General features: G+C 35.0%; 3 protein-coding genes across 7 annotated transcripts; 2 read left to right on the top strand and 1 right to left on the bottom strand.

Moving 5' to 3' along the window:
• Positions 1 to 1,203: 1,203 nt before the first annotated feature.
• On the top strand, positions 1,204 to 2,105 carry LOC129301648 (signal peptidase complex-like protein DTM1). Its single transcript, XM_054940227.1, has 2 exons — positions 1,204 to 1,680; positions 1,767 to 2,105. Exons 1-2 carry the CDS (start codon positions 1,439 to 1,441, stop codon positions 1,852 to 1,854), a joined length of 330 nt encoding a protein of 109 aa, XP_054796202.1. The 5' UTR covers positions 1,204 to 1,438; the 3' UTR covers positions 1,855 to 2,105.
• A 326-nt stretch (positions 2,106 to 2,431) lies between these two features.
• On the bottom strand, positions 2,432 to 9,621 carry LOC129301647 (uncharacterized). 4 transcript variants are annotated; one of them, XM_054940223.1, is made up of 8 exons: positions 9,202 to 9,621; positions 8,923 to 9,063; positions 8,570 to 8,797; positions 8,123 to 8,330; positions 5,172 to 5,308; positions 4,151 to 4,231; positions 3,546 to 3,612; positions 2,432 to 3,406 (listed from the first exon to the last, which is right to left on the bottom strand). In XM_054940223.1, the coding sequence occupies exons 1-8, from the start codon at positions 9,525 to 9,527 to the stop codon at positions 3,080 to 3,082; spliced, it is 1,515 nt and encodes a 504-aa protein (XP_054796198.1). In that variant the 5' UTR covers positions 9,528 to 9,621; the 3' UTR covers positions 2,432 to 3,079. The 4 variants fall into 4 exon arrangements, with proteins under 4 accessions (XP_054796198.1, XP_054796201.1, XP_054796199.1 ...); XM_054940226.1 differs by having other exon boundaries at positions 8,570 to 8,802; positions 8,923 to 8,974; positions 9,202 to 9,312; XM_054940224.1 differs by having other exon boundaries at positions 8,923 to 8,974; positions 9,202 to 9,312.
• A 2,712-nt stretch (positions 9,622 to 12,333) lies between these two features.
• On the top strand, positions 12,334 to 20,828 carry LOC129303554 (synaptonemal complex protein 1-like). 2 transcript variants are annotated; one of them, XM_054942933.1, is made up of 19 exons: positions 12,334 to 13,552; positions 13,671 to 13,720; positions 13,846 to 14,053; positions 14,180 to 14,305; positions 14,509 to 14,607; positions 15,291 to 15,967; positions 16,087 to 16,335; positions 16,421 to 16,549; positions 16,640 to 16,708; positions 16,782 to 16,892; positions 17,364 to 17,471; positions 17,567 to 17,677; positions 17,756 to 17,842; positions 18,224 to 18,289; positions 18,401 to 18,508; positions 18,910 to 18,996; positions 19,132 to 19,191; positions 19,697 to 19,800; positions 20,421 to 20,828. In XM_054942933.1, exons 1-18 carry the CDS (start codon positions 13,396 to 13,398, stop codon positions 19,796 to 19,798), a joined length of 2,604 nt encoding a protein of 867 aa, XP_054798908.1. In that variant the 5' UTR covers positions 12,334 to 13,395; the 3' UTR covers positions 19,799 to 19,800; positions 20,421 to 20,828. The 2 variants fall into 2 exon arrangements, with proteins under 2 accessions (XP_054798908.1, XP_054798909.1); XM_054942934.1 differs by lacking the exons at positions 12,334 to 13,552; positions 13,671 to 13,720 and having other exon boundaries at positions 13,914 to 14,053; positions 14,146 to 14,305.
• Positions 20,829 to 20,978: the final 150 nt, after the last annotated feature.

The raw sequence follows: 20,978 nt of genomic DNA, 5'->3' as shown, positions 1-20,978 counted from the left end.
TGATCTTACACAATAGTTAATAGAAATCAAGGCGTCCACTAGGGCTTTGACGTGCAATACAAATACAGAAATAGATCTATCATCTTTCTTAGTATTTCGAAGCTCCTTCCTGTACAGAGAAATTTTTGCTCGAGGGTGAGCAGTGAAGAAATCAGAAATTCATTTCCACGCAGCGTGCAATGTGGTACAACCAACAAGGCGAGGAAGCATAGACTCAGAAATGGCTGATTGAAGCTAAGAGAAAAGCAACTGATCTTGTTTATACTAGTCAAGATATTTAGAAGAAACTTTTCCAGCATCCATATCGGCCTCAGACTTGAATTGAGGCAGCGCACGACCAACTTCGAGAAATGGAAACAATTCGTGACCACGAACAGCAGATTTGATCTGCTGGCACCACATGAGGTAATTCTTTTCATCTAATTTGGAGAAAATTGTGTGATTGAAGGCAACGAGCTTACCGGCACAACCAGCTTGGAAGAATTGGCAGATTGAGAGGAAGAATCAGAAGCCATGGTTCAGCCATGAAGGCTCTAGTACCGTACAAGAAAACAGAGAAGATCAAAAATATAATAACAATAAAGTGAAGAAAGTGTATATTGTATTGATTGAGTTGAAAATGTACAGGGGATCTGAATATATACAAGTAGATGCAAATAGTGCGATACGCACGGAGGCAATTATACTGTACACTAGTGATCCAACAACTTAACAAATACATAACAGAAAATAATAATTATTAATTTATTTCCAATAAAGAATACACTATTATCGTTATTTACTTTAATCGATTCAGTTCAATTTGATTTCTAAACATCTTAACGACAGTAACTAATCTTATTCAATAGAGAAGAACATGGAGTTGAAAAAAAATAATCGGAAGACGTTATTGTTTATAATTTTTTAGAAATAGTATCATAATCGATATTTTTAAAATTGTATGGACTTATAGTTTACCGTAACAACGAAAGCCCAGGAAAACTGGCCTCCGCACGATTCAAGGGGTAGTCGTTTTATCCGAACGTCAGAGCTCTTTTTTTTTTTAAAAAAAAAAGAAGCGACTAGGCATTCGGATTCTTTGAGGGCCGACAAGGGATCAAGTCTTCGGGGATGGTATGGACCCGACCCGACGTGGGCCCACAGAAGCCGCTGGCAGTTATGACTTGAGCACCAGCTCAGCCGGAGATGGCACTAGGGCAGGCGAGTGGAGAAGAAGAAATTAATAAATCAAAAGAGAGTGTGGATGGCGGCAGCAAGCGACATTAATCGCACACTAAGAAGGAAGTTAGTGGGAGCGTTGAAACTGCATTTATAGCAGATGCTCCAACTAATATACAGTACTCTAATGGCTACGGCCCCTTCTTCACCTCTCACCTCACGCTAAGCCTTCCTCTTGCTCCCTCCTTCCAATTCATCTCTTTTGCTCTGCCTGTTAATCATGGCAAACGACGCCGCTCTTAGAACCTCTCTGCTTTGGCTTGCGGCGGTTATACTCATGGTTGGCTTATTCACTCATTCTCCGAAGAAGATGGTCGCCACTTATGTTCTCGGAGCCCTCGGGATCGGCGCCCTTCTCTTGCCTGACTGGGATTACTTCGATCGTGATTACTCTCGCTGGCCTTATCCTGTTACTGCTGACGAGAGGGCTTCTCTTCTTTCTCATGGATCTGCTTTCACCAGGTACCTTTTCCTTTTATTTCCCCGTCTCTCTAGGACTCGCTTATTCCTTTCCAAGATGTTACTTCTAGCTCCTTCTCTCTCTGCAGGTTTGCCAGTTCTCCCCTCAGGTTGATTGCTTACGGTGCCATTTATGGATACGCTCTGCACAAATGGTGGGAATATGTATCCAAGTAATCAGTTTTGTGTTCAATTCGAAACAAATTATATTATTTTTTTCTGCAGCTGCGGGGAAATGCTTTACGTTCACACACAGTAGAAAATATAGAAGAATAAACGGGGATTGATTCCTTTCTTGTTCCCTTTAAATTTTATCTTATCTTATTATTACCAATGATCAGTAAACTAGTACATGAGTAAATAGCGTTTCCTTCCTCCTTTTCCCCTTCAACCGATTTCAATGCCAGAGGGAGAGTGCATAGACTCAATTTTATCTTGCCTCTGCGCTTATCTTAATGCCTTATCATAATTTTAATATTTATATCTTTGACAACCCAGCTCTTAAATGTAATAGCCTCATAATTATAGATATAATAAGACATTAATTTTTCACACGAGTTTACTGTGGCCTTTGTATTCACAAAAAATATATATATATATATCTTGCTTTCCAATTCCGCAGCACATGTATGTGATAATAGGCATGCGAGCTGAATGTTCTGGTTCTGGTGATGAAAATTAACCTGTTGGGGCCATTTTTTTTCAATCTCACCCTTCCCTTATTTTTGCTTAATTAAATTAAAAGATAAAAAAATGATATATCATATACATTTTTATTGATTGTCATGTTGTATTTCTTCAATCAACAAGCAAATAATTTAGTCTAACACTAGCAAAGGTAACACCAATCAAATAGAATTAGTGTCAGCGACAAGACGCTTTGAATTTCCTTTTTTCCTTCCCCCCCCCCCCCCCCTTCAGTAAGGCTAGCCTAAGCCAGGAGAGATGTCATGAAGGAAAGCCATCTCGTTGGCGGAATTTTCTGAAGTTTGGCCAATTGGTCTGCACATGTCAACTCTTCACGTGGAGCATATTAACCTATAATCAGGGTGAACAAAGAAAAGGTCTCTCACTTCTAGTATGTCCTCAATAAACGGATAGGCTGACTTGCACCACTATAGATCAGGTCCATTGCATCCAGAGAATCAGAATATATCCTCGCCGTTGCACCACTAAGACTCGAATAACTGAGGTGGAATGAAGCGGTCCTCCACGAGAACAATCACACTATTTTCTTAAGGGCTGTGTGTTAAATAACTAAATCCTACAGCGACACCACCGCGCTACATTCAAGTATCTTTTCCGCCCAGCCCCCAAAGAAAGAATTCAATGGTAACGTCAATTGTGTTACTGTTGGCTTTTCAGGTTGCTTTCAAATTCAGGATCAGACTGCGGGAAAAAGTTACCCCAATGGGCCAACGCTGGCTTTTCTGTAGTCCGTGCAGCGGGGACTTTCCCCTGGAGGAGGAGGCACACCAAACACCCAATCAAGGACGTTTAAATATTTGGACCTAAACACTTCCCTTTCTTGTGCATAGCAATGCATTATGATGGCTGTTGACAAGCTGAACACCACCACGTCAGCTCTCTTGATCTTTCTTGAACGCGGCACGTATCCGGCATCAGCCATGCATGTGAAGAAGCTCTCGATAGCCCGTGCTAGGCAGTACAATGCTATCTCTATTCGCCTGCTTTTCTTCTCAATGGCTAATGCCAGCCCGGCTGGGAACTGCACAAGGATGCAACCGCAACTTCAACTATATCATCTATTTGGGATGGTATTATTCTTCTAAAAAAATGTAATTCTTAAAGTTCAGATTCTTTCAAGTTTAAAAAAGGACAAAAGGAACAGATTTCAAGTTGAATACCGTTCCCATGACCACCATTGGGATGTTGCATCTTTTAAATATCCTAAAGAGCAAGCACGTCCACATCCTGATATACAATAGTGGCATCCCTCTCATATATGTCAGAATTGCAAATAAAATCCATGCCAGACAGCAGCGACAAGAAGGACGAAGAATAACATAAGAGGGAGGGGGAGACAGATCTATCGAAAAGCAAGCACATGGAACCATCTGATGTAATTTCCTTAATGTGCTGATTTCGTTGCATTCTACACATGCATGAAACCGAGCTCTAGCAATCAATATGACATCTTTTGAATCAAATCTAAAGCAAAAGGTATATAGAAATACTAACTATACATGGATATCTGTTTCACCCTCGTGTGTCCCAAAGATGTTAAAAGAGTAGCACACTACTTCCATTATTTGTTCTATTAATTAATACATTTCATGCGAACTTGCAAAAATTTAAAATGTTTTAGCAAATTGACCCACATTTGCCATATCAGAAACATACTGTTTTAGAACCGTAAAATTCTAGAAGACAAGAAAACACAATTTAAAAACAATGAACTAATTATTAATAACATAATAGGAGACAGGATGATAGAAACTTAGATGCTAACCAGGCAGTAGAGCAATACACAGACAGAAACAAGCTTGATCTTGTAGTGCCAAACAGACCTTTGGCTAATATTGTGTTGGGCCTGTATATTAAATGTCGAAATTAAGCAATAGTTGACCAAAGCCCATTGATTAATTAACAAAGAGTAGACAAATTGTTAGATGCGGAAGTAATATAAAACAAAAGTGCAATACAAAAGGCTATAGGAGACAATATCAAAGATTGATTGATATATGAGAAAAGAAAAGGGGGCAAGCTTAGCTTCACAAAAGACGAAGCATCTTAGTTTAGTTCCCCAAAGATCTTTCACAAATAAAATGATCTCTGTTATTTAGCAAAACTCACAATCTCCTAACAAAGTTATTTGGGGGGCTTAACCAGGAGCTCGTGTGATTATTAATCCATGATCTAGACTTGCCTGTATAGTACTTACACCCCTAAATGGCATTGGTTAAGTGAATTTATGAAACTACGTGATTGTTAAAACAGTGATATCGTGGGGAAATTCCCATCAGCATGTCTGGGTAAGGAGTATGATGCTACTTGGGCTGTCATGCAAATCTATCAAGTGACAGTGTGTTTTGGCTGATAGAGAGGCCATTTTGATTGCAGAAAAAAAATCTTTTAGAAGATTAAATGTAGATACTTTATTTTTAAAGGACTAATTTTGAGATGAAAGTAATTGTTCAGGAATAAATCATCAATTTACTCTACTGTTTGTTATTTTCAATGTAAACGAAGTAATTGACAGGAAGGCAAAGAACTGAACATGCTTATAGTCCAGGTTAATGCATATAATGAATTAAAAATATATTCAAACTAGTAATTTTGAGAGTGCTTGGAGAAATATCAGATGGCATGACCTGTTGTACATCTGAGCCTTTTCATTATAAACAGGAGCCAGCATGCCATTGACAATATACTCAGTTTTTAGAGAAGGTACCGCCCAGTACAGTTCATATGATCTTCACAAAAGGAAGCATCAATGTTAGATTGATCATTAAGTATACTAATTGTATCACCTTTTCAAAAGTCCTTGTCTGTGAACTAATAGAGCAGGGATCAGATAAACTGGCAGGTAAACGGGTAATGCTCTTTTGTAGGCTTGGATGAGAAAAGAAAAAACATGCTCAGCACACGACTGATTCCCGTGAACAATCTGCAAAATATTTGAAAATGTCAACTTTTGATAAAAATCACCTGTTTTTCACCATGATATAAGCAGTTACACAATGTATAAATCCAAAAATGTTGACTATAAGGTTTGTGGTAAACCATCAAATAATGAGAGAGAGAAAATAGATAAATTAAATTATAATAAAGATTAGAAAGAAATAACAAAAAATAGATAATCTTATAAATTATTTAGAGTTATCCAGATAAATAAATTATTAAAATATTTTAAATAAATAAGATATTGATATATCTTAATTAGATTAAAATTTGATTTAGAATATTTTGCCCCAATAAATTATTTACATTTACATGTGAGTCTGTATATATATATATATATATAAGCCAGAATGTGTACAAAAACCTAAAATTCCCTATGGCTTTTATGCCGCTCATGCGGCAGAACCCTGTTTCTTCTTCAATTCTTTTTCTTTTTGGCTTTAATGTTGTCTTTAACGCCTAACCCAAGTATAATCATGTATTATTCTTTCTTTCAATTACTTCACCCATTCTCCTCCACTATTGTGTAACTCTCTATGTTAAAATAATGCCTACTAGACTCAACTTTCTATCTTTGCCACACCACCAACATGGATCTGGAATATTTCCAGATTGCTACTAGTGAATCTTTGCCAGCCAGAGTCAGAATTCTAGATTCTTGCATTTAGATTTTGGCTCATTTATCAGTATCTATTTCCCTGCTCTATAAGGTAATTCTCAAACTCAATTAAATTAAGATTCTAGGTGGAAACACTAGACTTTAGACTAGTGATGATGGGATTCGTATTGAGTATTAGGATCTTGATATAAGGTGTAATCAATTAATTATAGATATTTTAGTTGCGAAGTTATGACAATATCTTCATCCGAAAACAATTATAGGTGATACATTTGAGGCTTGCAATTGGAGCTAAATCATAGGCAATAACAAAACAAGACCCTTACCATTATATTGTCACATGAGTGTATGAATAGCAAGGTAGCACCATTTATTTTCACCTTTGCTATCTCTTTAAGCCTCAACTATTCATTTTCTTTGTTTTTAACTTTCAATCTGGCTTGTTTGGGAAGCAAATGCAAATTTTATTTTTCTTTCTCTACATTTTTAGATTGGACGAACAATTAGAGTCAAAAAATTAGTTTAAATTATTAATTTTGGTCTTATTCATCTTGATGACTTATAAATTACGATTATGTGAATTTAAGGTTGATGTAGTGATTGTATGATCAAAGGGTGAAGACAATTATGAGTATTGGTTTATTATTATTGCAACATCATCATATCTTTTTTTTTTTATTTTAAAAAATTTAAATCTAATTTCTTTTTTTTTTAAACAATGTTTGATTTGTTTTCTTTAAAAATATTATTCCAATTATTTTCCGTTTGTCTTTCTATTTAACTTCTTTTCCTCACAAGTCTTTATTTACATGTATATCTTATTCGGTGAGATGACTATTCCTCACAATTACATACGGGAGAGATATATATATATATATATATAAGCTATATTATATAGATGAGATGATTATTCCTCACCATGAGTTGTACATCATATGGTATATTATACAATATAAGGGTAAGATGGTTATTCCTCACCATTGTACATAGAAAGGATATGCATATACTATATTATAGGTGGAACAGTTATTCCCGGCCAAGAATGGTGATTGTTTATTGATTGTAGGAAATGTTGGGAACAAATGTTTGGTGGTTGTTACATGATTGTCTTACTTATTAGTAAAGCATTGATATACTATTTTCTCTAGTATATAAAGAATTTGTAAAAGTGAATATTTGAAATTTTGAACACTATGGTTTGCATTTATTTTATCATTGAAAATCAATTGCTAAAAAACTCTTGTGCGTCTTTGCTTCCCTTCCATGCACTTTATTATTTATACCCTCATTGAGTTAGTGGTAGACTCACTCCTCTCTTGATTTATTTTTTTCAGATGAGGCAACTGTTAAGGTGCTTTATGATTAGCTATCTTTAGACGGATGGAGTAGATTGCAAATAGTTGGATAGTCTTATGAGATTCTGTGACATTGTGACTGCTATGGTGGTGTTACTGTCAAGATTGTGACATTGTGACTACTATGATGGTGTTACAGTCAAGATGTAATGTCAGAGGAACAGACATTGTTTCATACAAAGCTTGTTTTCTCATTTGATTTTTATTGTTGGGAGATATTTTTGTGTGAGAGGTGTAATGAGTTAAAGGCTTGCTAGGCTAAGTGAAATTAAATTAGCTTAGCGTATGCACCAGTCACAACTCAGATTTTGGGTTATGACATGGTTGTTGTTCAACAAAAGTCACTCCTGAGTCTCAGCTGTACTAAAAAAGTATCAAAAGAAAATCCATATGACATATTTTATTGTTAATTTTAAACATAAAAGGGCAAAAAATAAAGTAAAAGAAAGACAAAAATGTATACGAACTTAAAGACACCATTATTAAATGCATCGTAAATAATGTATTCTCAGATCAAACGTATGAATCAGCAATTACCACAATAGTGAAATTTCAAATCAATCCAATCACCAATAAGAGTTGATGCCAAAGTTATGATACCAAGGATTAGCTTAATTTGCAGGACAAGCAGAAATATTGACATTGTGACACTAATTTACAACTACATATTGAAAGTCTTAAACAAACACGTGTTGAGCTTCCAAGATTGATAACTGTAATAGAATGACAGCTATAGTTCTTTTACTTTATATATTTCAATAGAAATAGTACTACACTGAAACACAATGAAAGAAAGAGGATAAGGTCAATAAAAAAAAAATTGTACCGAGCAGGGGATTTTCATTTGTGGATCAAGGTGCACATCAGCACCCATTGCCCTGTAGTGTTTCTCTATTGCTTCCAAATTAGTAAAAGGCAGGCCACTTGCTAACTCTTTTACACCTCGTAGAATAACAACATCCTTTCCACCATGTTTATTGAGAAAGGACTTGTATGAAGAAGGCAAACTCTCTTGGTTTAGTATGTAAGAAGACCTGAAACAATAAATTAATCATTGCTGTTAACTGAAAATGCATCAATCAATGTACATAGAAAAAAGAGGGAGGAGTGAAATAAAATATATATACATTACGTAAAAACTACAAGGCATTGCCACAAATTCAAAAAGAATGGAAGATTTATCGAACCAAGACACAATCGAAAAAGTTAATTCAGTAAATACGCACGACCCTGTTTAAACAATTCTTTTCCGAAAATCAGTACGAGAACATACAATATCTGTGAAGAGGAGAGACACATCAGAAATATGTCACCATGCTTCCATGTAAGAGGTTTACATATTCCCCCAAACCGTTCGCTCTTAATCCCACATCGAGATGCCAAGACAGCAGCACGCATGAGTATGTAAATGGCCAAGCTTGTATGTTGTGACCCTAGGCCAGTCAGAAGCATGGATGGTCCAGCAATCGCCCCTGCCAATAGAGCCCTCCACCTTGCTGTCCTGAACTAGAGTAATGGGAGAAATACGAATAAGAAATACACAATTTCAAAACAAACCTGTTAAGTTTAAAGTTTAAATATCAATAACTGAGCAAAAATTGATCATGCAGAAGGAAGAGAACATGCCTACGGTGACCTCCCAGAGCAACTATAATCTCATCCACGGACGCAAATGTTCCTGCAAAGGTTCCAAGAAAAAAGCCGTATCTCAATGTTTCCTTTAAAGCCAAAACAATTGCCTCTCTGTTTGTTACCACAGCATCCTTCCTATACCAAAAATTGAGAAACAAAACATCCATAGTTTTGGGTATTAAGTATTCAAATGAAAGAAAGGTGAACATAGCTGCTAGTCGAATAATAGAAACTATTATTCAGGTGTATATATCAAAAGCGATAAGATTTTACCTCAGGGAGTTTAGTGTCTTTCTTCGTCGCAGTCGAGCTAAGATGGAGAACAGAGCAAGACCTCCCTTGAGACCAGCTCCTATCGTGAAGCCCTTGGCCGAGGCAAGAATAATTCTCCTCAGCTTCTCCCGATCATTCAATGGAATCGAATCGAAACTTAACAAGGACGAAGAGCTCGGGGACGACGGAGAAAGACCGGATCTTCTAGAATTAGGACACTGTACATCGCTGGATCCACCGCCATCGTGGAGTAAACAATTACACTCACTAGAACAGCATGAGCAGCAGCCATCGGCTTCGGATAACCCATCACCAGACGGCGGCATATCGGCGGCTCACGGAAAGCACCGAGCAAAGCTCAAATTGCACCCCTGGAAGCAAAATGGCATGGTGGGAACTGGGAAGTTTTGTTAGCATAAGTGACAACAAAATATTTAAAAAGAACAAAAAAGATGAGATTAAAAAAAAAAATAGATCCTCTAAAATTAAAAAGAGAATAAAAAAGAGAAAATATCAACAAGCAAATTTATAGCCAAAAAAAAAAAGCCAAAAGACTTTGAATCGTCAATGCAGAACTAAAAGATTAGAGGTCGTTTGGTTTTTTTGGCTTTTCATGTTTATAAAGTAAAATTTTATTTTTAAAAAATTAAAAATTATTTAGATAAAATATTTTATAAAAAAATACATCCTTAAAGTATATTTAAATAGTAGCTAAAAGTAAATTTTTAAAAGATAACTATTTAAAATTTTTAAAAAGTGAATTTAAAAAGTAAAGTGTTATTTGACCATGTTATCCCAAATTTAATCTCTTATTCTTTTATTTAAAAAATAATTAATTTATTAAAAATATAATTATTATTTCAATAATAATAATAATTAGGTATCAAGTTTTTAGCATTATAAATTGAATAATTAATCATGTTAATTTTTAGCATTAATGTATAATAAAAATTATAAATCTTTATTATATTTTTTAAAATTATAAATTAAAAAAATACAAACAACTAGAGATCAAATTTTTAGGATTCTAGATCAAAATTTATGTTATTTAAAATTTTTATTATATTTTTTAAATATTTTAAATATATTATATTTGTATAATAAAAAATATAAATCATTATGAATCAATATCCTTTTTAATAATTGTATATTTAAAAACACATTTTACTGTCATAAACTAAATAATTTTCAGTGTACCAAGCTAACTTTTAAAAAAATGTATCCAAATATAAATTTTATAACAACAACTGACTTTTATCAAATGAACTTTTGATAAATTAAAAATCAAACACATACTAAAAATGAAAATAAATTTAAGTGTGAAATAATTATAATATCCTTGTGTGAGTTTTTTTTTTAAATTATCCCCATTGTCATTAGCGTCAACCACGGGATTGCTGTCGAAAACCTGCCATAGTAGGTTGCTAACAATGGTGACAATTTTCTTGAATAATTAGTAAAAATGGTAAAAAGAGGTTTGATCTCATAATTTTTTAGCTACATAAAAAGCTCAGTAGTCACTAATCCTATTTAATTATATATGTCAAAAAAAATATATGCAGTAGCCCAAGCTTTTGATCCAAGCTTCTATAATTATTAATCTTTTATCAAAAAATATTTATCTAAGTTTTAACAATTATTCATTTAAAATTAACAACAATCCATTTAAATTTTAATAAGTTATAAAAACTAGTAAAACGTGCTTAATTTTATAAGTATTAGTTTTTTATTAACAAACATCCATTCAATTTTTGACAACAACTCATTCAAAATTAATAACAATTATTCACGAGTTTTAATAAGTTAGAAGTACTAATAGTATAGATCTATTGAAATGTGTTCACCTTGTATAAACAATAAATCACTCTAGTTTTGACAACAATTAATTCATGATTAATAATAATACATTAAGATTTTAACAACATAAAAAATTGGTAGAATAAGCTTAATTGTACAAACGTTAGTAATTCAGCAATAAATATTTATTCAGGTTTTGACAACAACCTATTTAAAATTAATAATAATCTATTCAAGCTTTAACAAATTAAAAAAATTGATGGAATATACTTAATCATAAAAGTGTTTGTTCATCAACAAGTATTCATTGAGGTTTTGACAATAGCCTATTCAAAATTAATAACAATTTATTTGAGTTTTAATAAGTCAGAAAAAATGACAACATGAGTCTAACAAAATAAGTGTTTACTTCTAATTATGACAACAATACGTGCATGGTTAACAAGTGATTTTTGTCCATTAGAATTGTGCTATTTATTTTTTTTATTTTGTTAAAGTTTGAATGTATTATTGTTAATTACAAATAGATTATTGTCAGAGTAGCTTGTTGTTTTATACAAGGTGAAGACATTTCATTGAACATGTGTTGCCAATCTTTCCAACTTGTTAAAGCCCACGAAAGGATTGTTGTTGATCTTGAATGAGCTATTGTCAAAATATAAATAAATACTTATTAATGAACAAATAACATTTACATAATTAAGCTCATCCTATCAAATTTTTTAACTTGTTCAAGTTTAAATAGATTGTTGTTAATTTCAAATGAGTTGTTGTCAAAATATAAATAAATACTTATTAATAAAGAATTAACATTTATAAAAGTTTGAATCAAAAGCTTGGGCAACTACATATATTTTTTTGCCATATATAATTAGATAAGTTTAGTATTTTAATGGCCGTTTAAGTGATCCAAGAGCCATGGAATCAAACCTCCTTTACTTCCTTTACCAATTATTTAAGAAAATTGTGGTGACCTCATCACCAATAGGGTCTCCTATGGCAATGACAGTGGGGGTGATTTTTTTTTTTTAAATACCAAAGTCATTTTATACTTAAACTTATTTTCATTTTAGTCTTTCAATCTTACAGTGATAATTTAAAGTTTTTTTGGTCCTTTTTTGCTATAAATTTGATTGATATTTTTCGTAAAATTATATATATATAAATTTATAAATCTCAATTTTAAAAAGCGTATAAAAAATGGGTGTTTTGATTATGCTAGTGGCAACTTGGGTGAGACGTATCATAGTGCCACACGTGTGGCGCGTGATTCTTAACCCCAGAACTCTTTATTATTATATTTGGTTCAAGGTAGAGCCTGACAGATGCCCGAAATTCAGCCCAACGTCTCATGCAATCTCCTCCCATCAGCTGAAACATCTGATTCAGAGGAGCAGTACTATAGTAGCAAAGGATGCTGCGAGGGGCAGAGAGGCAGACATCGTCTGGGAAGAGAGAATTTTAGGCAATGGCCTAGCTGATTGAGTCAACCACCTGGTAAACTGATCCCTGCTTTCCAACATCCATTGGAGCTTGCTTGTACGAGAGAGAACCACCATGGACCAGATGGTAAAGAGAGTAAGAGTGGAAAAAATAGCGTAGACATGGTCTGATGCCCATCAAATGAAAGAAAGGATAGATGGATAAGCACAACAACAAGAACATGACGAGGAAAATCGTTGCAAGTGCAAGTGGGGTCATATCCAAGCACGGCAACACGGGTATGGGTGATGTGCGGCAGTATGGGATCTTTTGTGCTGGCTGGGATGGAAGTTCAGTAGAAAACAAAATACCCAAGTCGCTCATGAGGTTATGCTGAATTGTGTAATTTTTGCAAAACTGAAATTACATATAAACTGTACAAGTTATTTCCACGCTAATCTTCATTTCATTTTGAACCCATAAATCATTTCAATCCAGGCTTTCAAGCTAAATGAGGTCTTCCCTCCCCACAATTCCCTCAAACCAGATCCACCCTTTATGGCAGTAAGGCAACGGGTACAGTAACAGGGCAACAAGTACAACGTTCATGGCGGTGAAAGAGGCGACGTGGCAAAATCTAAGTGGCTCACAGCGTAGACGGCTCAGATTTATTCTCAAACCTCGCCAAAAGTCACTCGTCAGCCTCTTGTACACGCGTCACTTTCATGCACCGTATTGCAGAGGACAGAAATTGCTCGACTGACTTTATGCATGTTTCTGTATCTGCTATGCTAGCTGCAGAGAGACGCATTACTTGTGGCCTAAGGCATAGTGTATAAATGCTGCCCAATAGATTCCTTGGCGCCTATTTCTAAATCAAGAGCTCTCTGACACGAGCACTTGCAGAGCGAGACAGGAACGGTCGGGGAAGAGTGAAGCTAAGGTTTCGTGTTGGTATTGATACCGATATTCGAAATGCAGAAGCTAGGACTCACCAGCTCGAAGAGTCTGGACAAATTCAAATCACTGTATGGTCCCGCATCCGGAACTGCGAAGGCTTCGTCGTTCACTTCTCGTCCTTCCGCAGATGCCATCTCATTGGGAAGTTTTGCGAATCTGAAGCTCACCGCAGGTTTTGATCGGAATTTAGCTTTGCTATACTGACTTTCTCGGTTTGTCTTGTGGATGAAGATTTTATCCTAAGTTTTGATTGCAATTTGGTCATGTTTCATTAATTTCTTCTTAAGCAGAGAAACTTGTGAAAGAGCAAGCTTCGGCGAGGACTGATCTGGAAATGGCGGTATGATATAATATTCCGCCTTTTGTGTTATCTATTGCACCAAACGCACGCACATCACGATTTCTGGTGTTTATGGCTTGCCTTCCACTATTCAGAGAAATGTTACTTTCACTACTGCTATGCAGAATACTAAACTAAAGAAGTCCCTGGAGCATGTTCATGCTCTAGAAGAAAAACTTCAGAATGCTTTTAACGAAAATGCCAAACTCAAGGTCAAGCAGAAAGAAGATGAAAAACTTTGGAAAGGATTGGAGTCTAAATTCTCATCAACGAAGACATTGTGTGATCAACTTACTGAGACTCTGCAGCAGCTATCAGGTCTAGTTCAGTCCGGTAAGACTTTTTGCTTTTTCCTCGATCCTTTTTACTTCTATTTGATGCCTTTATTTTAAAGCCATGGTTTTTAATCATGGACTTTTGATCAGTGACCAATTTATTCTTGCTGCAATGCTGTTATAGCTGAGAAAGATAAGGAGATATTGGAAATTAAACTTTCAGCAAGTTCAGAGGCTCTTGGTAGTTTGAATAAGCATATGGATGATCTGTCTCTGAAGCTAGATTCTGCAGAGGAAACAATTAGAACTCGTAAGTTCCTCCCTATTGACATTTTGCTTTGGTTTTTAATTTTGGATCAGTTAGTTTGAAATAAAGAAGATTAATTTGTTATATCTACAATGTAACTATAGGGTTATTATTACCGCAATAAGTTTACAGGAGAGCTCTGGTCTCTGAGTATTGAACTGAACATTAATATTACGACATGTCTATATTTTGGATCTTTATTATAGGTGACAAGGAGATAGAAGAGCTCAAATCTGAGTCAGTGGCAAAGGACGAGATTCATAGAGATGATCAGGCTAGATCTGCCAATCTCTTAAAGCAGAAAGGTAATTTGGCTTTTCAATATTGTAAATTTGACAATTAAGTTACAAACAACAATTGGTAGCAAGGATATGACAATTAATACTTCAGCCCGGTGGTTCTAAGCAAAAGATATAGACAATCTTCTGGCCCTTAGAGTTGCTAAAAGGCAAAAAAGGGACGAGTTCTTGCATAGTTGTGTGTCATTATAAATGTATTAGGTGCGGTAATTATTGTTGATGTGCTGCATGGCAAAATCCATCAGAATACAACAACATGAGGTTCTTGATTAATCAGCACCCAATTTACATATGCTGCTCCTCTTCTTTTAGAATAAGGTGTGTGTCAAATACCCTAATGACCTCTAATCCTGATTCCATAAATGCCTTTATCCTCATAATTCACATATAACATAAGGGGATTTATCATGCCTGGATTGTTAGCACAGAATAGCGATTTCCTATATTCTGCTGGTATTACGATATTTGAAGTTCATAGAGATGTATTGAAACTGCTATTCAGTTTCACCGATGAAAGGCTGATAAGGTGTTTTAAAAGTATCATTTTGATTTCTTATGACAAGGTTGACTCCTGAGGTTCTAGTCATATGGAGTATGTATGATAACTTAATAGCTTATTAGTTGAATATTTATCATCCTTAACTTGCAACTAACTTTGATTGCTGTTTGAAACATGAACTTGCATGCAGATAGTATGATCAAGAGTTTAGATGAAACTTTAGCAGCTAGTAAAATGGCTTCAGAGAGTCTGAATTCAAAGTTGGGAGAGGCGCAACTTCAGTTAGAAGTCAAAGAAGATGAAATTACTCATCACATCACCACTGGGGAAAAACTGAAGAAAGAAATGGGTGATCTTCAATTGTATAACGCTGAGATTACTAAAAAGCTTGACATGTCACTTCAGAAAATCAAAGACCTTGATGAATTGGTTCAAGCCCTGACTGCAAATGTGGTTGGATTAGACAAAGAAAGCTTGAACCTTTTGAGCAAGTTTGATGAACTAAATTGTCTGTATGATTCTTACTTCCATTTGGTCCAGCATGAACGAGATGCCTTATCTAAGCATGCTCAAGCTCAATATGATGAGCTTCATAATAAATTCATGATCTTGAGATCAGAAAAAGGTGCAATTCAATTGAAAAATCATGAGTTAAACGATAAAGTGACTGAACTTCAGGAAGTCCTGGAATCAATGGCAACCCAGCATGAAGATGAATACCGATTAGCTGCTGAAAGAATTCAGTGTCTGGAGTCAGAAGCTCAAACCTTAATCTCAAACAAGGAAGAAGCTGAGCTATCAATTTCCAAATTAGAGGAGAAAGTTGAATTTTTTTCAGAAAGTTCTAGATCATTAGAGAACCAGATGGCATGTCTATTTAATCTTCCTTAATTATTGGCCAAAAAGATTTTATAAAAATCTTCCTTCATTATTGTCTTTTAGCATGCTCTGTCACATTCCTTATCCAAGTATCTAATACCATGCAGCAAGGTTTATTGCTGAAGTTTTCAGCCTTAGAAAATGAAAGCAAAGAAAATTCAGACAGATTGCAGGAAGAAATATTGAAGAAATCAAAGGAAATAGATAGTTTGAAAAAGGAAGTGGTAAAACTTGAGCAGCATGCAGATTTTCTGGAGAAACAAGTAGGTGAAGTTAATAATGTCTTGGAGGACAAGGAACGGCTTATTTTGTGGTACAAGGAGCAAGAAAAGAAGCTGGAAGATCAGATCACAGAGGTCTGGGAACAAACTTCTGGTACCTTTTTTTCCTACAGGTTTTTGTGGACTTAATTAGTTTCTGACGTTCTGTTGGGCACTGCAGAACCGGACATCATTGGCTGCTATTGAAAATAAACTTTTAGAAGCTAAGAAGCAGTATGATCTAATGGTAGAGAGCAAGCAGTCAGAATTATCGAGGCATTTGAAAGAGATTTCTCAGAGAAATGATCAGGTGCGATTGGTAATTAGTTACATTCTGTAAATCCTTTATATAGTATGAATTGTGCTCCAGCTATCTTGTAACAATCACAGCACTTAGCAGGCTATTAATGACATTAAGAGGAGGTACGAGTTGGAGAAGATGGAAATTGCCAACATGGAAAAAGACAAGGTTTGGTACAATATATTTATTATTGCCTCACATTTATCCGCATGTAACATTCTTCACCAATTTGAATCTTCAGGCTGACAAGGCTATTGCAGAAATAGAGGGAAAATGTGACCAAAAACTTGCAGATTGCAAAGAAGAGTCAAGCCAACGGTTGATGCGCATTCAGGAGGAGCACGCTTCACTGGTATGCATAAAAGAATGTAAAAGGAATGGAGATTAATTTTAGTTATTAACCATTATTTTAGGCAAAGCAGTAGTATGGACCATTATTATGGGCAAGGAAGTAGTATGGCATCAAGTCTTACAGTCAATGGAATTATATATGGTCTGATTTTTCTTCAGTTGTTTCAGGCACTATTTTCTTTTCATAATCCGTGCTGCTTTTACAAACTCATTTTCTCTGCACTAAGTAATTACTCAGCCAGTAATATTCTAAATCTATACAATCTATCACCCAGCCTGCTAAATATATTTGCATTAAGTACATTAGTTTACTTGTTTATGCTCACATTATTTCGGTATCACGCTATTTCTTTGGTGGTTATGCACCTCTTGTAAGTTTATCATTGCGTCAGCACTCTTCCTTCGCAATTGTACTCAAAATTAGGTTTAAAAATCCAGCAACCAGATCAAATAGTCTCCTGCCTACATGCAGGTTAGTCAGATACAGCAGGAGCACAACAAGAAGCAACAAGATCTTATAGCTGAACACAGTGAGAAGCTAAAGCATGTCCAACTGCAAGCTGAAAATGAAATGAGAGAGGTTCATTAATATATTACTATATATATATATATAGGGCTAAGCTATGACTTTCGAATGGCATTTACTTCACTCAACGTTAAGCTGATTTTCTATAGAAAACATTGTTCCTGAGGAATGAACAAGAAGCTCAGATGAAATCATTGAGGTGTGAACTTGAAGATGAGTGTCAGAAGCTGCAAGAGGAGTTGCATATCCAAAAATCAAAAGTATGCAGTGCCTGAACAATTAAGATAATTATTTTTTCTTTTTGCAGTATTGCTAAATTTGTCCAAGCTATATGGCAGGAAGATAGGCAAAGAGCTTTATTGCAATTGCAGTGGAAAGTGATGAGTGACAAACCAAAAGAAGACCAAGAAGTGAATTCAAAACAGGTTGGCTTGTCTTAGCAGAACTTGTGCACCTGTCTTCCTATCTCATCTACGTCATGTTGATTTTTCACTGAAATGAAAAAATGTTTTGTTTTTCAGATTGCTTATATATCTTGTAAGTCTTTGTATTGACTTCCTTTTTAGTCCCAAGCTATTATATCTATCAATCTAACATGATGTGGAATGATAACAAAATATGATCTTGTTGTTCAGATTATCAAAACCAGCTTGCAACTTAATCATACTATGTTTACTGTTCCTGTTCTGTTTTTTTTTTAAATAAGATGCTGTTATTAATTTGGTTGAACTATGATATTTATATAAAGCTAGCTTGAGATCAATTTCGTTTGTGTGAGGAGGATAACACTAGTTGTATTGTGATAGGATTACCCTGCTCCCTCAATTAAGAGGAGGAGCTCTCGTGGTGGCCAACATAGTCAACAAGCCTTAGTAAGAATGGAGACAGAAAGAAAGGAGTTTATTTATTTCTTAACTTATGACATGTAAATATAATGTTCACCCTGTCACCTAGTTTGCTTTGTATTTCTGTGCTCTTTACAGGACTCTCCTTTCCTTGAAGTAAGACAAACACCAGTCTCAAAATTGTTACACAAAGTGGAGAATGCTAAGGCAGGAAGTACGATGAGCATTCCTCAGCATCACAGAAAGGTGACTTACTTCCCTATGAACTTCAAATACAAAATCTTGAAGGGAGAGGCTATATTCCATTATGTGGCTATTAGGGTTACTAAAGTCTTTTAGTTGTTATTTTAATACCTGTCTGTTGTTATTGAGAGTATTTTGTTTTAATATTTATTTTATAGATTCTAGAGGATCTATAGTTAGGAGGATATGCTCATATCTCTAGACCTGAATTCTCCTATCTATTGTACTGATTTCACACTAAATAAAAGGAACCAGTGACTGCAGCCAAAGTCACTGGTTTTCATGGTCTGAATCTATAGATCCCCTTATTTTGCTGCAATTAGGGCATGAAAAGTGTTGTGGTGCTATTAATCAATTTATGATAGTAGGAGGTAAACGGATTATAGTCTAAACTTGATGTACAGGTGACTCACCATGAATATGAAGTTGAGACTTCCAATGGAAGAACCGTTACAAAGCGAAGAAAAACAAGAAGTACTGTCATGTTTGAGGCATGTATCTAATTCTCTAAAAATGCTGTTAGACCTACAGCGATGCACGTGAACAATATTGTTACAGGAAATGGCTTGGTTTTAAAGTAGAGTACAGATCTTTTACAAGCTTACCAATGTTCTTTGCTTTAATAGGATCCAAGAAAGCATAAGATTAAAACACCAAAAGCAAACATGCCTGGAAGTTTTGTCAAGGTAATCAAATGGTCAACCAAAATTTCCTTTTATTTGTACTTTATTTATGCATAGCGTGGTTACTTCAAAACATCTAGTTCCAAAGCTCCCATGATTTTGCGTTGTGAATTCAGCAACAAATTAGTTCAATCTCTGTCTTGCACCAACATTTTCATCTTCATGTTCACTTTGCTGACGCCACCAGAAATGGTGATGATCAGGAGAATTGAGAGTCTTATCAGTTTTGTGACTACTTTAACTGCTACTTTGGATTTATTTCCTTGTAAATTATTTTTTGTGTGGTAAATTTTTTATCATTTTCTGAGAACAAGAATTTTAACATGTTATATGATAATTTATGATTTCAAATGTTCTCATGTCCAATTATTTTGTGCTGGTTGAGAATATCTGAGCTATATAATACTGATTGTTCATAATCTTTTTGCATTTGCCCTTCTTGTTATCTTGAGTGCAATAGTTGACATTTGCTTGTTCATAATCTTTTGTTTTTCTTTTTCTAATGCAGGGCACGAAGGGAGGAGGACATGTTCCTCCTTCAAATATTGGTGATTTGTTTTCAGAAGGTTCTCTAAATCCCTATGCGGATGACCCCTATGCATTTGATTAGAGGTATTTGTATTCAACAACACACACTAGAAATTCAGGGTTTAATAATTCTCTGAACTTACTTTATTGAATGAAAATAATCATCTTATATAAGAAAGGGACAACAAACTTTGCCGACCAATTCCCAATACTTGATGTCGACAGTACTTAAATCATTAAATCTAATGATAAAATATTTGTAAACTCGAAATCTAATACTAATAAAAACATAGTGCCTAGCCTATAGTAATCCTGAGCTTCTAAATTAAACCTATTAGACGTGTAATGAGTTGACTAGTCCATTCTCTGCAGCTATCATCTTGAAGAACCCCGAGAAAAACACTTAAAAGGTTCTTAATAAACGTCAATTTTAGATGAGCATTTGCTTGTTAGGATCACATTATATATAATTCAAAGGGTCATTGGACAGTCAAACCTAATTACCTGATCGTTCAGTAACATGTTTTCACATTTTCCATGTCCAGATAGATTAGTCCTTATAAGTTGCTCTCCCCGTTTTCTTGATGAATGCTTTATTATTCCTCTGTAGTGTTATTTGTAGATTTCATTTAACTTCCTTCTTCGGTGACTGTCCTCAGGCTTCAATATATCTTTGTTCTTTCATCTTGACACTATTGTTACAGGCTTTCAACAGATGCACCTAACCAAATGTTAGGTCCCTCATTCTCTGTAGTACGAAGCAGCTTGTCCCCGCGATTGGTTTACTTTTAAACTTGATGCGTCTCTCACAATCTTCAGTTCTAAATTGTATGGCATCTGTTTCATGAGGTGATTGTATTTTTGCTGATTACCAACTATGATGGGTTAGTTCTTCGGATGTCAGCTGCGTTTAATCCACATTTTGATTGGACGGTTGGAGTGAAATATTTACCATTCTCCCTTTAGATTGAGTGAGAATTGAGTTTCTCATGAAAACGAATGTCCCTGGATTTGATATGGCTCGTATTCTATATCAATTTCTGAGCTTTGCCTCCACTGAATACATGTGAATGTACAGTGACCCGTATTCAAATGAAGCACGTTTTCCGGAATCCGGTCTCCTTTCTCAAATGTGCATTACGCAGCATGTGCGTAGTGTGTATTATTCAAATTTACTTCTACTTTGAATTTTTGAAGGTATCGTTTGAATCCTGGTAAAAAAAAAAAGGTATCGTTTTGAATTGTTAGATTTGCATTTTAGA

This window comes from Prosopis cineraria, unplaced genomic scaffold (assembly GCF_029017545.1).
Source record: "Prosopis cineraria cultivar Desert tree isolate PC_DT_omini unplaced genomic scaffold, ASM2901754v1 PC2, whole genome shotgun sequence".
NCBI lineage: Eukaryota > Viridiplantae > Streptophyta > Magnoliopsida > Fabales > Fabaceae > Prosopis > Prosopis cineraria.
The sequence above is the reverse complement of the archived record's forward strand: the minus strand, read 5'-3'. Positions and strand labels throughout refer to the sequence as shown.

Coding starts and splice junctions, on each gene's coding strand:
- LOC129301648 (XM_054940227.1), top strand. CDS start 1,439: ATGGCAAACGACGCCGCTCTTAGAACCTCTCTGCTTTGGCTTGCGGCG. Junction 1,681..1,766: donor CATGGATCTGCTTTCACCAG/GTACCTTTTCCT, acceptor CTCTCTCTGCAG/GTTTGCCAGTTCTCCCCTCA.
- LOC129303554 (XM_054942933.1), top strand. CDS start 13,396: ATGCAGAAGCTAGGACTCACCAGCTCGAAGAGTCTGGACAAATTCAAA. Junction 17,843..18,223: donor AAGAAGTGAATTCAAAACAG/GTTGGCTTGTCT, acceptor GTATTGTGATAG/GATTACCCTGCTCCCTCAAT. Junction 18,290..18,400: donor AACATAGTCAACAAGCCTTA/GTAAGAATGGAG, acceptor TGCTCTTTACAG/GACTCTCCTTTCCTTGAAGT.
- LOC129301647 (XM_054940223.1), bottom strand. CDS start 9,527: ATGCCGCCGTCTGGTGATGGGTTATCCGAAGCCGATGGCTGCTGCTCA. Junction 5,309..8,122: donor AAATGAAAATCCCCTGCTCG/GTACAATTTTTT, acceptor AATATTTTGCAG/ATTGTTCACGGGAATCAGTC. Junction 3,613..4,150: donor GTGTATTGCTCTACTGCCTG/GTTAGCATCTAA, acceptor ATTGTATATCAG/GATGTGGACGTGCTTGCTCT.